Here is a 16,826-nt window from a genome sequence, read left to right as displayed (position 1 = left end):
TGGACCTTTATCAAGCAGACCTTTCTCTTGCTTGAGAAAGGTCCAGTTGGCCTGAAATGTTGCATTGGTGGGTGAATACATTTCCCTGTTTTCCTAGATGTGCTGCCTTGTTTCTTGTATGTAGGTATTGCAGCTAGACCAATTCTCTTGAAGGTAAAGGAAAACCTTGAAGGGGGCATCTGCAAGACTTGTTCCAAGGGTGCTTGTGGGCTATCATGTAGGAATTCTTACTCCAGTATAGTCCTGAATTATCCTTTTCTAATAATCCAACTAGATACAGAAGTTAAAAATCACAACAGGAGAGTGAGAGTAGAAAGCAGGAAAAAGTCGCCCACCCTGTATGCCTTTATCACTCAAATATTATTTTTATAATTCTAAATTTATGGGCTGTAATTTAAGAAGCTTTGGTGCTCATGGGTGCCCTAAGGAGGGGTGCTGGGTTGTGATATAATTTGATTTATGGAATTGATGTTTTAATAATTTTTTTCTTTCTCTTTTTTCAAATTTGTTGTAAAATGTGTTTATACCAATAAAAGAATAAACAAGAAAAAAAATAATATATGTATATACACACATATACAATTTATTCTCACATAGCTCATGTATGTATTTCTCCAGATCTGCCCAATATTTTAAATGAATGAGCAAATAAATTTTGATAATGGATTTTACAAGGGTCGATACAGGAAATTAGCTTATTTATGTCTATCATGCTCCATACTTCTAAATGTCAGAAATTTGCTTTAATACATTATCCAATAAAAAAATATTACCCTTGTGGATAGAGAGCAGATATCTATGGCCGTCTCTGAGTGCATTTGTGCCTTAGGCCTGGCTCTCTCAGCCAATCCCATTCTCGGTCATTGAATTGATACTGTAGCAGCTTTTCCATCCTGTGTTCAGCGTTAAAACTCTGCTTGGCAAATGGATTGCCTTTGTATGTTTCATAACATTAGATTATTATAGTTTCACATCTGCTAAATAAATTGACTGCTTTCTACGTAAGCTATTGAAAGCTGCTGTGCCCTTAAGCAATGTTAGATGTTATCTACAGAGCTGGGCCGTTCTATCTGTGCTATATATTTAGAATGGAAGTTAGATTTTTTTTATGTTTGATAAACCACATAGCAGGGAAGGCACTAACCTGTTTTTCTATTGCTAGAAGGGTTTTCCCAGAATAGACATTTATCACCTATTCACAGTGACGTGTCTGATCACTGGGAGACCCATTTATATATTATTTATAACTAGAATGAAGGTCCCAAGCCCCTTGTTCCTCCTCACTGCACCCCCCTTCCACAGTAAGGAAGAGTTTGAAAGGAGCAGAACACGAGCCTGCTCCCTAACGCTCCATTCAATATCTTTTGGACTGCTGGAAACCGTGGAGCGCTGTACTCTGCTGTATCTGTCAGACAGCAGTGTTTGGTTAGGAGGAACGGGGTGCTCAGAAACCCCCGTATTAGTGATCATGGGGTTCCCAGCAATGAGGCGCTTATCACCTGTCTTGGGAATGTCCCTTTAAGGAAAGGTTTTGAACAAGTCTGTACATTTGAGATTCTCCTCTACCCTTTAGTGTTCTTTTAAATTTGCCAGTTGCCACCCCTCAGGTTTTACACAGCCCTTCAAACTTGTTTTTTTTCCCCTAATATTTTAGGGTAAATGTGGACAACTATATGTTTTTTCAGGCACTTTTAGCCAACTCTAAGGTTGGCTTATAAATTGCCTCTTGCACACGACCGAGTTTGGGCCGTGAAAACCAGTCTGAGTGTTGGCCGCATTTTCCAGCCCGACCGCAGTACAGGTGAACGGGACTCCTGGCATCATAGACATTTTATGAAGCTAGGAGTCTTTGCCTCCCCGTGGAACTGCTTTTCCGTACTGTATAATTTTGTCCAGTTTGGATCAGCAGCTCCGTGGGGAGGCAGGTACTCCTAGCATCATACAATGTCTTTGATGCCAGGAGTCCCGTTCACCTGTACCGTGGTTTGGCCGGGAAATGCGGCCGGCACTCGGACCGTTTTTCACGGCCCGTACTCGGACCCTTTTTCACGGCCCGAACTTGGTCATGTACAAGAGGTGTTATTGAGTTTACTGGTGGTTCAGTCATATTAAGTCCCTTGCTCATCACATACGGTAGATCCACTCCTGCCCGTCTTTTTATTTATTTTTTCTCAAAAGGGAGGAACAGAAGATGCTAACATTTCTTTACATTAGATACAATTTGCTAAATGGTCCAGAGGAAGAAACCATAGGTGTGTGAGGTTTGTAGAGAAGAAATCATTCTGTCCATGTAACTGCCTCCCTCGTACTTGTTTTCATACTATATGCACCCATAGGAAATGAGGAATCACAAATACAGAGAACTAGGCAACCAGATCTTAAGGGGGAACAGTTAGTCTGGTCAAGTTGTGACTTGTTTTGTAGTCCTGGCAAAAATAATACAATAATAATTACAAGAACAAAGGAAAAGATATCGGCTTTCTAAATAGCACCCTGTCAAAGTAATATGAGTGGATTTTAAGTCCAAAGAAATCTAATTTTTTGGGGAGATGACAAAACTTCAATGACCGTTTGACAAAAAGAGGAATCCCATTAAATGTTTAATTCACCAATCTATAATAAAAAAGCAGTGATAAAATAACACTGATTACATTTGTATGTAAATTAATACACGTTAAATACAAAATTGTGCAATGTCTCACCAAAGAGTTTTCCTCTCTGGTGAGTTTTTCACATATTCTAGTTAAAGGGGTTGTCTCATGAAGATAACCTCTGTCGATATGTCCTTTCTATGAGCCAGAACAGAGAGCCACTCATTTAAATAGCCTGACACTGTATGTATAGCCTGATTCTTCTAACTACTTGGCCAGCTTTCAATCAAACAGGGATTGTCTATATGAGATCAACCGTGATTCATTTCTTTAATAAAATAGGATTCCTACAGACAGGAATATAGACTATAAATATGCCCATTTGAAAGATCCCTTATTCTGATAATTGAGCATATGAGGAGTTTGAAGAAAATAACGGGTGACGGCACTCATCCAAGATCTGTGGTGTTCTGTGTCGAAGCCGGCTGCCAGCCACTGCGTTCCCTGGGTGGAAGAATCCTCCTTACAGGAATCAAATTGGTGCGAAGGGTAGAAAGAAAAAGTATTTACGGTATCGGTGCCAGGCAGGTAAGAATAATGATGATGAGAGTGAGTTTTTTCTTTAGAAGGATTTTTTTCTTTATTCAGTGGATGACGTGTTTCTGGACCGTACTAGTCCATTCATCAGGTCTGTTGTACATGTTTACACGTGTATAGTGCTTAGTTATGTAATGGAAAAGACCGGGAAAGACCGGTGTAAAGGCATTGTTTCACATATTTTGAAAAAGTACGGGAAGGGAGGAGGGAACATAATGAAGTTTATTTAAAAGTTGATACTTTGATTTAAAAAATAAATAATTGGTAAACAATGAGATAGCAGTTCATATGCATAAAGTAGTGAATTGTCATAGACGGTTTATATATATTGTAGGATATGAGGATTGACATCAAATATCATAAAAATATGTTTTTATATTGTAGCATATTGGTGATATCCCATATGTCGGCACCTAAATTAATAATGAATTGTCGGCTGTCAAAAGAACTCTTACATTATGAGATTTTTAGCAATGTCTTATTTTTTGACAGTGAAAAACACATACTTCATTCCTAATAGTTAGAATGAAACAAAGTATGATGAAAATTGTTGTGTATTCCGTGGTTTTTAAAAGATAATAATAAACTAAAATAAACTGTAAAAATGCAAGTTTTACCAATGTCTTATTTTGACAAAATATAAACCGCATATTTCATTCCTAATATGGTCACACGGATTGTTTTCTGCCGTTTTTCGGGCCGAACGCCTCCAAACATCTGCCCATTTATTTCAATGGGAAAACAGCGTTCTGTTCCGACGGGACGTATTTTTACAAAAAACGGCTGTGAAAAATAAGTGCATGTCACTTCTTCAGACGTTTTTGGAGCCGTTTTTCATACTCTATAGAAAGACAGCTGCAAAAACGGCCGTAAAAAAACGCACAAAAAAACGCGAGTTGCTAAAAAAATGGCTGAAAATCAGGAGCTGTTTTCCCTTGAAAACGGCTCCAAATTTAGAGACGTTTTTTTATTTTGTGTGCGCATATACCCTAAGAATGAAACAAAATATAGTACAAATTATGTATTCCGTGGTTTTCTTTTAAATCACAATGTATCAACATTTACATATACTTCATTATGTTCAAACAATAGGAAACAAAAAACATGATTTTTATTGCCAAAAAATATGAAATAAGTCTTAACTAACATGACAAATTGTGTTTTTATGACAGTTGGCAATTCATTATTTATGTATCGTGATCTTACGAAATGACAAACAAAATTTGTAATTTTTAATCACTAGTTCATATAGAATAAGTGTTCCTCCTCCCTTCTCTGCCATTACACCGGTCTTTCCCGATTATATAACTAAGCACTATACATTTGTAAACATGTACAACAGACCTGATGAAGGGAACGGTACAGTCCAGAAACGCGTCGTCCACTGAATAAAGAAAAAATTCCTTCTAAAGAAAAAAACTCTCTCTCATCATCATTATTATTCTTACCTGCCTGGCGCCGATACCGTAAATACTGCACTTTTTCTTTCTACCCTTCGTAATTATTCTGATAATTGACCTGTTATAGTGAAAAAATACTTATGTTGTAACGATTTTTGTACAGTAACCACCATTGTATCCATAAATGTCTAAGGCAGGCACTGCATTTATACTGCCACATACCCTGTGAAACACAGTAACTCGAAACCAAAGAATGGGTATGTATAAAGCAAAAACCAATAAGTCATGGAATAGCTATGTGAATATCCAAAATATATTTTATTTGATTAGAACTCAGTATGCTATACAGAGGTTAAAAACATTTAAAAACAGTATAGAGAATGCCATATACAAGTCAATGGGAAGGGGAGACAGACCACCATGATAAGTGGCAAACAAAGTAGGAACTCCCACTCACTCACCTAAACCCCTAGAGCAGACGTTCGAATGCCAAAGATAAAGGATCAAGGACAAAAATGTTGCATCAAAATTAGCATGAGATCAGCATGTCCTGTGTGAGAACCGTTTTAGGGGAGAGGGAGGAAGAGAGAGAGCCCCACGCGTATCGCCAACAAGTGGCTTCCTCAGGGGTTAGCTAACAACTGAGCATGTACTGCCAGTTATATAGAGGGATAATAGGATATTAGTTAGTGCACAGGTGTGTACTCTAGGTTGCATGGACCCTCCCTCCTGATTAGAGCAAGAAAATGCAATGAACAAACAGTACTTCGTTCGTGCGCACGCGCCAGAGCCGACACCATGTGCACCTGGCGGCGGCCCAGGCGCACGCGCAGTGCGCATGGAGGGACGGTCAGCGCCATTGAAATCAATGGCAAAAGATCACTGCTAAGGCGCACGCGTCGGGACCGCGACCATGGCAACATGACGCGGAAACCCGCGTGCGCGCAGAACCAGCTCAACAGGAAGGAAGGAAAAGGCAAAGGGGACAACGAAGGCAGGGAAGGAGATGGAGCTGTATACTAAAGTAAGTGAGCATGTCTCTAGACAACAATCTTAGAATGGGGACATAGGACATGGTAATCTATGCCAAAAAAGTCTGCAAAAAATGAAATATAAGTACAGACAAAAGAGCCATAATGTTGAGGTGAAAAAAAAAAACTGAACACCATTGTATCCATCTGTAGGGCTTCATGAGTTCTCTGAAATCTTCATGTGCTGGCTTGTGTTTGCAATAAAAGACTTGCCAGTTAGCAGAATTTGAAGATAGAAAATTACATTATTGTAGAAAGAATTTGAAAAACGTGTTATTTTATAATATGATATATCAATTTAAGAAAAAAAAAAAAGGTTACATTGCTTTCTTTTATACACATCCCCACTTCTTTGTTCCCCAGCACACATAGTTGTTAGCTGCCTGTTGGCTTCCCTGGCAGGGGTGACCCTTACTCAGGTCAATTGGAAGTATACAGTTCCTGTGGTGGGAAGCGGCAGCTGAGACTTTTACACGTCTATGTGTGTGGAGAAGGGCTCTTTACTCAAGACTCAGAACACTTTGCCTTACCAAGTATATTAGGAAAACACTCAATTATTTATACTGCTGGTTTCTTCTGAATCTCTAGTTTATTTTTGGTTGAATATATCTCACCATACGTATCATAGATTTTAATTTCATCAATGGTTTTATCATTTTGTATATAAATATTTGATAAAATGTAGCTGTAATTCCCGCTGCAAAGTAGCATCGTGTCATCAAATGGAATTCACTTCATAATGTTAGAACTCCGTTCCTTTGTAGTTTGTATGGGATGTGAATGCTGTCTCCACATACCAAGATCTGTCAGGAGAAAGGGAAAATACGATTGCATGATCATAGCGTCCAATGTTTGAAGACATCCTTTCACCTGTTTGTATTGCTTTTTATCCTGGTTCACCAGTCTTGGGAAATAAATAGTAGATGATTGATTGTTATTTCAATGTATGTGGTTTAATTTTATTTTAAAGCTTGTGTAGTGGTAGTGTGCGCTGAATTTTCAGATGATTTTGTGCTCTTGTTCCGCATGGCCTTGATTGAGTGTGTAAGGTCAAGCCAAAGCTGTTTTTTATACTGTTTGGCTGTTTATGGATTGATCTGTTTTGTCTGTAATAACACAGCATGCCATTCTTCTGCTCTCATACTTGGCTTTATTCCTTGCACACCAGTGCTGAATAGCTACAGTGCTCAACCGAATTATGGCGCACCCCCTTCCCCGGCAGGCACCAACCCAGGTCGACCCGGTGGATTCCCAGGGGCTAACAGCCCAGGCCCTGTTGCTGATCTCTATGGAACTAGCCAAGACTCTGGGGTTGGGAACTACATTAGTGCTGCAAGTCCTCAACCAGGCTCTGGTTTCGGCCATGGAATTGCTGTAAGTGCCTATTGATTTTTTTTTATTGAATAAAAAAAAAAAAAGTTTTATGACTTCCAAATGTGTGAGAGAATTTAGATCAGACTATAATGGTATGAGTAACATCAAGAATGTATTTGCCTAGCTATAATACTATATTTTTATTCCAACAGGTAAGGGCATTGTGAACTTTAGCTTGGAGTTTGAGGTACCTTGTGATAATGAGCAGCAGGGTAGATTAACATAGTTCCAATTTGAAAACATCTGTATAAGTCAAGGCTCTATATAGTATTCTTTACGACCCATCATGGCAGATGATTACTACATAGCTCCATATCATGCTAAGGATAGTAGTGGATATATAGAATACATCAACAGAACTAAACCGTTCTACTTATTGAGAGAAATATGACAAAAGGAATAAAAAAAACTAACAAAGATTTTTTTTTTAAATCACAAATGTTCTTTAGGTTTGAAGTGCAATAATCGTATATTGGGGTTTACCACTTTGCAGATATCATCTCTGTCTGACTATAGAGACAATGCATAAGTTACATGCACAAATTTATATCATCAGACTCACTTAACCTATTGACATAAAACACTATTGTTTTATATTGGCCACGGAGATCATTAAAAGGCCTCTTTCACGACTGCACACCTCACTGCCCAAGATGTATAAAAGTAACGGAGAACTATTGGCTCATATCCATTCATCCAGTAAGGTCACTGTAAATGCTTTTTACCCAATAGTTGGTCTAAAACCATAGTATATAACCTTTACTTCCCATGCCAATAAATAGCTGATAGGAGATATACAAGACATCCTAAGTTTCGTGGGCTTATACTCCTACTATGGAGAATGGGATGAGGAAGTACAAACCATTTTTTTTTCTTCACTAGCCTTATCTTAATTTATTAACACAGCTCTACTAACAGTGTTGTACTTACACAAAGCAATATGCATATCATAGGGTTAAACCAGATCAACTGATGGCCTCTAAATTTAATCCTATTGATGCACTTACATAAGCCTGACATAGTGACCCTTACTAATACAAGATGATACTAGATTGACACTGCTGATAGCAATTTAGATGGCCAGCAATGCCAGTCCTATGGAGGAGTGAGGCGTATTCATAAGGCCTTATTTTTAGTCCATTTTTCATCCTCTTATTTGTTGTCAAAAAGTGGGAGCTGATCCTGACTAAATAAGGACAATATTTGGTTTGGCAAAGGTTTTTTCTTCTTTACTCTGAGATCTGCTCCAGTTTTTGACAAAACATATGCAAATGCATATAAACCGAAAGGTAGGGACCCACCTTTACAACCTTGTGCTTTCTTTAAGTATCGTAACCATTTGTTGTGGATAAAGCCCTAAATTGTAGTCAGGGGGCTACTAACATGTGCATGCGTTTTTGTGATATATTCTGTAACTAACTTTAATACCGTAATGCTTACTGTAAATTACTAACCTGTTTTAAAGACAATGAGAAAATAAATTTTGTTGTACTGCTATGCTACTATGCTGATTTATAAATCTGGATGAAATTTATCGTGGTCAATTTGCATGCATTTCGTTTTCAGAATGCAAAGTTCTTGTTTGCTGTATGATGGCATGGATGTGCATTTAATTATTCAAAGGCTGCCAACCATAACTCCACCATGACCAAAAATAGTAACCTACACTTGTCAAAATTTGCTACATATAGATTCATCTGCATTAATACATGCCTTTGTGGAATTATAAGTTATATTAAGTTAGACCAAAAATAGGGAGGATTACTTTTTTGCCCTTTTGTGCTAGTATTAAATATGCAATGACAGATCATGGTCTGTTTTCATTGTCCAAATGTGCACTAATTCTTTTCATTGAATGAAGTTTATCTCTAGTAAGTGATATAAATATTATAACGTTAAGCTGGCTATGCACAGGCCACATGTCCGCTTGATCCAATTGGATCTGGCTGATGATCTGGTCATGCATGGTGGTGTATTGATCACTTCTGACAATGAGAAGAACATGTTGAGTGTTTGACCGGCCCTTCTTTTTTCTGATCATTTCAGGGGAAAAAAAGGACAGACAGACGTATTATCAGCAATTGTGTTAGTGAGACACCACACTGTGTGGGGCTGACTTATAGGACCATTAGGCTGCTTATTTATGGTTACACTCTCAGCCTACTGTAAAACCGTCCAGTAATAATTAGTTTTTGTATTGATCTAAATCAGTGCTTCATAAAGTGGTTTTGCAGGACTTTTACATTGATGGCCTATCCTTCATCAATATCGGATCAGTTGGGGTCCGATTTCCAGCACCTCCGTCAATCAGCTGACTGAAGTGGCCACAGTATTCGTTACCGCGGCCTTTTCAGTGTTTACCAGGCATAGCGCCGCACACTTCTGTAGCTTTGCCTGCGTTTACAGCTCAGTCCCATTCACCTGAATGGGATCGGAACTGCAATCTCAGGCACAACCGCTACGGAAATGTACGGCGCTGTGCTTGTAAACAGGGAAATGGCCGCGGCGATCGGCTGATCAGTCGGAGTGCCAAGAGTCAGACCCCCACCAATCTGATATTGATGACCTATCCTAACAATAGGCCTTCAATATAAGTATCCTGGAAAACCCCTTTAAAGCAGGCCACACAAGTAAGGCCCTTCCCTAGCTTCAACAACATATGATTTAGCAACATTATTGACTTCTCTTTTTGCTTATTTTAATGTTAGGAGAAGAATTACCAGTATTTTTTTATTGTGGCATGGACTTCGACCACTGGTAGCCTCAGGCATCACCATGTTCTTACTGGTGAGGCCCTAGAATAGCCCTGAAATTAAACCTAAATTAACAGTATTAGGCATTGTTCACATCTGCCTCGGGACTCTGTTCATGGGATCCGTCTGACCTTTCTGTCAGGGGAGCCCATGAACGGAATCCAAACTGAAACAAATGTAAACCGTAGGTTTCCGTTTGCATCAACATTGATTTCATTGGTAATGGATCTGGTGCAAATGGTTTCCGTTTGTCACCGTTGTGTAAGGGTTCCGTTGTTTTGATGGTATCAATACATATGTTTCCATTTATATAAACAAGAGAAGGAGTCCAAAAATATCAAATGTCAAATATTGAGAAAATAGAAAATCTTTATTAGTATTGAAACATGAGAATCTGAAACAAGTCAATTACTGGATCAAAAAATGGATGTACACTTGGTCAAAATTATGTACAAACAGTGTATGACATAGAGAAACACTTATTTACTGTATCCTAACTCAGGGATATATGCCATATAGGTAGATGCATATCAAAACAAAAGAAAGAGAGGAGGTGAAAAGCTTTAAATGAAGGCTTACACCTAATGGACATAACCAGTGTAATGACAAAGTATAAAACCTAGCAGAACCACAGTAATGTGCTTACCCATATTCATTGGTGTAGTTGTATGACCCAGCAGATAAAGTGACGCGCGTTTCGCGTGTAGCTTTTTTCAAGCTTTTTTGACCACTTGAAAAAGCTACACGTGAAAACGCGCGTCGGGGCGTCACTTTATCTGCTGGGTCATACAACTACACCAATGAATATGGGTAAGCACATTACTGTGGTTCTGCCAGGTTTTATACTTTGTCATTACACTGGTTACGTCCATTAGGTGTAAGCCTTCATTTAAAGCTTTTCACCTCCTCTCTTTCTTTTGTTTTGATATGCATCTACCTATATGGCATATATCCCTGAGTTAGGATACAATAAATAAGTGTTTCCCTATGTTATACACTGTTTGTACATAATTTTGACCAAGTGTACATCCATTTTTTGATCCAGTAATTGACCTGTTTTAGATTCTCATGTTTCAATACTAATAAAGATTTTCTATTTTCTCAATATTTGACATTTTATTTTTTGGACTCCTTCTTCTCTTGTATATATATATATATATATATATATATATATATATATATATATAATTCTTTGGAGTCTTTATCTCTGATAAATGAAGTGGGTGGTTGAGACTATTTCGTTTCCACCCTGACATTTCTGTGTCCTGTGAGACCTTTTTGTCTAAATATGTTTCCATTTGTTTCAGTTAGGATTCCGTTCATGGGTTCCCCTAATGGAAAGGTCAGACGGAACCCATAAACAGGGTCCCGACGCAGATGTGAACAAAGCCTTAGAACAGGTCTTACAGTGTTTGTTTATTTTTTTTATTGGTTATTTATATATTCTTTGTATATATTAAGCTGCGTTCACATCACCGTCTGTGTTCCGCTGAGGGGTTCCGTCTGAGGATTCCTTCGGGTTGTCCCCTCAGCGGAAAGGCAAACGGAAACCTCAGCTTCCATTTCACTCACCATTGAACTCAATGGTAACTGAAACCTAGCTAATAGTTTCTGTCTGTCACCGATGTGACAGGGTTCTGTCGTTTTGACAGTATCAATAGCGCAGTCAACTGCGCTATTAGTACCGTCAAGAACAACGGAACCCTGTCACAGACTATTAGCTAGGTTTCCATCACCATTGAGTTCAATGGTGAGTGAAATGGAAGCTGAGGTTTCCGTATGCCTTTCCGTCGAGGGGTTAAACTGACGGAAACCTCCGACAGAACCCCTCAACGGAAGGGCAACGGTGATGTGAACAGGCCCTTATCTGTATTCATTGAGTAATATTGTCTTTGAAAATTATACCCATAAAACTTTTAAAGCTGTAAATGCTTGTACTATTTGTCCCATATGCCTGGTCAAACCAGGTAGCATATGTTAGATGCCAAATTTCAGACCAAGAATTCATACGGTCATTTACTGTAGAACATTTTACAGCTCAGGACAAAGGTATCCTGCATTTTAGAAGATATTAGTCTACTGTCTGATTTCTAACAATTTGTAATTTGGATTAGGTTTGTCAAGTTTAGCGCAGTACATTTTAAAGCAGATTTTTATGTAGTTTTGCTGATTAATAGGAAGGGAAACTACAGGCAAATTTGTTTTCCAAAATTACCATAACTTTAATGATATGCCAGCCACCTGTTACAAATTTCATATTGGTGTTTGACCAGCAGGTGGGATTCCAAGCAGTCTTCTGAATAAGTGGCTACTTAATGTCATGGTCCCCGGTTCCAGTGTAGAGGTGGACGTGCATGCACGTGTTGTCATCTCTCCATAGAAATTGTGAACGGTTTGTTTTAGAGACCAGTACAAAGTTTCTGCTCTTGGATCCCCAACATAAAAGTTAATTATGGCACAACCAACTCAATAGCAAACATAAGCATATGACACATTTATACATGAGGCCCAGTGTGAACTGGTGAATGCAGTGTTGTAGTGTGTATTACAAACGTGCTAGACAATCCAGCAGGAAACATGTTATAGGAAACAATCATTTTACCAGCATGTCTTCTTATATGACTTCACTATTTGCATACAATAATACATATGATTTTGAGTGCTACATGACAGAAGGCGGCTGTTGGACTATAGATTATTTTATTATAAGCCTATAATAGAAGAATATGGGGTGTTTTTTGTGTATTTTTATCACGAGGAGAATGACTGAGGTGGTTTGATTTATTGATTATATAGGGATGTCTATATAGATAGATTTTTTACTTTTTTTTTGCGTTTTAGTACCTACAATAATAATTAAAACATCCAGTCAGCTAGGTTCATAATATTCAAGATACATATCCACTGTACTATAGCAGTAACACTTTCTAATAGTTTAGTTTGTTGCAATGGTTACAACTATTTAGAGAAACACAGTTCACAATGAAGAACTATGACAGCCTGCCCCTGCTGTGCTCAGTAACTAAAAATGTTGTATATTGTTTTATGGGTATACTTTTCTGCTTACATAGACTCTTAACTCCCATCGCTTGCTTTTCCTGTCTTTTTATAGATATTTTTAATTCTAGATCTGTATTTTCTGATACAGCTTCTGCTCACTCACTAACCCTGAACCTAGTTGAAATCGTCTCCAGCATAACATGTTCCAATAGTAACCTTAAAATCTCATCTGGTTTGCTTGTATTATCAAATAGGATACATTATCATTCCCCTAACCTAAATACTAAGGTGAATTACCCTCTAGCAACCTTCCAAAACGTGTCTCATTTCATACTTCACCGGCTGGAAAAGCCCTCTGCGCTTTAGATAGCTCGACTCTGGTGACCTCTGGGCTGCTCATATGAAAGCGCAGCCTTGAAGTCACACTTTTGCTTTCTCTGCAGGGCTATTACAATGCACAGAGGCGGGGAGGTTGGCAGCCTTTCTCAGTGGGGTTTTGCGTATATTTTCTTATATTGTCTTACGAAGGTTAAGCAGTAAATGTCTCACATGCTGTTGTATTGCTACTCACAGCAGCTGCTCCAGCTTGCATGGTCTATGGATTGCAGCGATCCATCATAACTTATGTACTGTTGTGGACAACTACATACATGTGGGAAAATGCACATTCATGCCACCAATGCCTTATCGAGCTGAAATGCAGAATTCTGTTCTTGTTGAATAGGGCACTGACAAACTCAATAATTGTGCAATTTTAGGGGCCTTTGATTGCAACGGCTTTTACAAATGGATACCATTGAAACGTTTCAGGTGATTGGTTGCCATCTCACTTTGAGGTATTCTAATTTCTACCATTATTTTTGACTGAAATATATACATGTAATCTGCTGTCTTTATCATCCCTCATAAACAGATCACCTTACTCTTAACTGTTTGGTGACTAACACCTTTTCCATCAGTTTTTCACCTTTTCCATCAGTTGGAGAGCTCAAACCTTGATGCTTTTACTGGTCAAATCACCTATTAATAGAAATATTGCATGGATGTGTAGTAAAATATCCCAGAAGCTTGCTTGACACATACAATAAGGCAGCAGGTGTTACCGGGCTTGACAGCAGTCAAGTAGTGCCTTAGACCACATAGGCTACATGCTGAATATTCTTGCATTTAAAAATGTTTATTGTTATGCACTGGAATGTTATGGGAAAGTTTTTAATACATTACTGTATATGTTGTAGTAAACCGTTTCACATGCGAAAAGTCTAGTGCCACCTCAGCCGACTATTGTAGAAAGGTGACCGCTTTTATTTTTGATAAAAAACAGTAGATGGAGACTCAACACTAAATGTTTCAGACATGGTGGAATGTTATCATTTTCTTATTTATCAAAATTGCCTATCCTTCTATACTTGTCTATGAGGTGGGAAACTGGTGATAAGACAATTCTAGTTTTCATAGAAACGTTGAAAGTTCTTCAGAAGTGAGAGCAGAACCATTGCTTCATACTAGATGTGTTTTAAATCAAGATAAATGAGACCTTGCAATTACAAGAGTCAATTAAAAAGTCTATTGATTAGGAAATTAGTGTAAGGTGAAATGCGACAACATAGTCTCAAGGTACATTGTAACTTTACATACTCCTAACACACCATCTATTATTATTCACCCACTTCTAATATTAATTAATAGGCTAATTCTAAACTATGACATGTTTGATCAAGTGTTTAACTTCTCCAAGCCTCTTGATATGTTACTTGTAGCTGTCAGATCACCTTAATGTGTCCGCACCTTGCCTTTGAATGAAGGAAAGGACCGTTTTTGAAAGCACAAATCATTTCTGTATTCTAATAAACACTGTACTTTTCCAAAGAAAGGCTGACAGCTTAGTTCCACTGCGCAGAGAATGCCACGGTGCATAATTAAGCAATGTGCCAATACTGCAGTCAAACGATGACATTCTTCCTCTAATAACTATGGAACAATTACGTGAAATTAAGAATGTTTAAACTATACAAAAAACAATTTAAGACATCACCTCAGCATACCGAATCTGGAACGCTGCCAGTTTTCTAACCTTTTTGCTTTTTTCTATTTAATTATGTATTGTTTTTGCTCTTTGCCATTTCTGTTACATAGACAAATATATACTAAACTGTTTCTTCTGTTGGAAAAATCTAAAATAAAATTTTCCTTACCTAGAGTTACCTTAAAGTACCCGTTTCAAAGGCACATATCAACAGATATTGATTGTGTACTTTTTTTTCTTTATTCTTTTTTCACATAGTGGAGGAGATTTATGAGAACTGCTGCAAAGGAAAAGTAAAGCAGTTGTCCATAGCAACCAATCACATTATAGCTTTCATTTTTCAGAGGCTCGTTTGAAATCTGTTTGCTATGGGTAACTACTCCACGTTTCCTATAAAACAGTTTTCAGAAAGCTCCCCCAAATTTTCTCCAGAGGTAAACAGGTGAGCAGTGGAAATTTGTCATGGAACCTCATGTACACATGTACTGCATGTTCTTAAATATTTTTCTAGAGCATGATGCAACTACTGAGTCCTATGCTGTTTGTTCAAATTTATTCCATAAATGTTTTCCTTTTGACAGTCAATTGCATATACGTATACAGTACTGTGCAAAAGTTTTAGGCAGTTGTGGAAAAAAAATAGCAGTGTTAATAGTTTTTTTTATCAATTAACATAATACCAAGTGAATGAACAGAAGAGAAATCTAAATCAAATCAATATTTGATGGGACCACTCTTTGCCTTCAAAACAGCATCAATTCTCATAGGTACACTTGCACAAAGTTTTTGAAGGAACTCGGCAGGGAGGTTGTACCAAACGTCTTGGAGAACTAAGCACAGATCTTCTGTGGATGCAGGCTTTCTCAAATCCTTCTATTTCTTAATGTAATCCGAGACCGACTCCATGATGTTCGGATCTGGGCTCTGTGGGGCCGTATCATCACTTCCTTGCGCTTCTTTACGCTGAAGATACTTCTTCATGACATTGGCTGTATGTTTAGGCTCGTTGTCCTGCTGCAGAATAAATTTGGAGCCAATCAGATGCCTCCCTGATGGTATTGCATAATCGATAAGTATCTGCTTATATTTCTCAGCTTTGAGGACACCATTAATCCTGACCAAATCCCCAACTCCATTTTCTGAAATTCAGCCCCAAACTTGCAAGGAACCTTCGCCATACTTCACTGTTGCCTGCAGACGCTCATTATTGTACCGCTCTCCAGCCCTTCGGCGAACATACTGCCATCTGTTACAGCCAAATATTTACAATTTTGACTCATCAGTCCAGAGCACCGGCTACCATTTTTCTGCACCCCAGTTCCCATGTTTCTGTGCATACATGAGTAGCTTGGCCGTGTTTCCATGTCAAAGGTGTGGCTTTTTGGCCATAATTCTGCCGTGAAAACCACTTCTGGCCAGACTTCTCCAAACAGTAGATAGGTGTACCTAGGTACCACTGGTTAATGCCAGTTCTGAGCTGATGGCACTGCAGGACATCTTCCAATTTTGAAGGGAAGTATGCATGATGTGTCTTTGATCTGCTGCACGAAGTTTCCTTGGCTGACCACTGCGTCTACGGTCCTCAACATTGCCCATTTCTTTGTGCTTCTTCAAGAGAGGTTGTACAGCACATCTTGAATTCCCCGTCTACTTTGAAATCTTTGCCTGGGAGAGGCCTTGCTGATGCAGTATAACTACATTGTGTCTGTGCTGTGCTCAGTCTTGTTATGGTGGCTCCTTTGACATGAAACGGTCTTCCACAACCTCGTCTTTTGTAGCAGAGTTTGGCTGTTCCTCATCCAGTTTTGACCTCATATACAGCTGTTTCTGTTACAGTTAATGACTTTGTTCCGGCCTACATGTGAAAATGATGATCATTATCACCTGTTTGGTATAATTAGTTAATCATACACCTGACAATAGTCCTACAAAATCCATAACTTTGTGCAAGTGTACCTACAAGAATTGATGCGGTCTTGAAGGAAATGGGTGGTCACACGAAACATTGGTTTGAATTAGATTTCTATTCTGCTCATTCACTTTGTATCTTGTTA

General features: G+C 38.4%; 1 protein-coding gene across 4 annotated transcripts in view; it reads left to right on the top strand.

Moving 5' to 3' along the window:
* MSI2 (musashi RNA binding protein 2) overlaps positions 1 to 16,826 on the top strand; it is a 628,067-nt gene that overhangs the window by 592,940 nt on the left and 18,301 nt on the right. For 2 of the 4 annotated variants that reach the window (XM_075852820.1, XM_075852822.1), the window contains 2 exons: positions 6,788 to 6,993; positions 13,505 to 13,582. The exons of 1 other annotated variant lie outside the window; for it this stretch is intronic. In XM_075852820.1, the coding sequence (XP_075708935.1) occupies positions 6,788 to 6,993; positions 13,505 to 13,546 (248 nt within the window). In that variant the 3' untranslated portion in view covers positions 13,547 to 13,582. The remainder of the gene's footprint in view (positions 1 to 6,787; positions 6,994 to 13,504; positions 13,583 to 16,826) is intronic. One more of the 4 variants, XM_075852821.1, reaches the window with a different exon arrangement.

The sequence above is a fragment of the Rhinoderma darwinii genome, chromosome 2 (genome assembly GCF_050947455.1).
Source record: "Rhinoderma darwinii isolate aRhiDar2 chromosome 2, aRhiDar2.hap1, whole genome shotgun sequence".
Lineage (NCBI taxonomy): Eukaryota > Metazoa > Chordata > Amphibia > Anura > Rhinodermatidae > Rhinoderma > Rhinoderma darwinii.
This window is presented reverse-complemented; position numbering and strand designations above follow the sequence as displayed.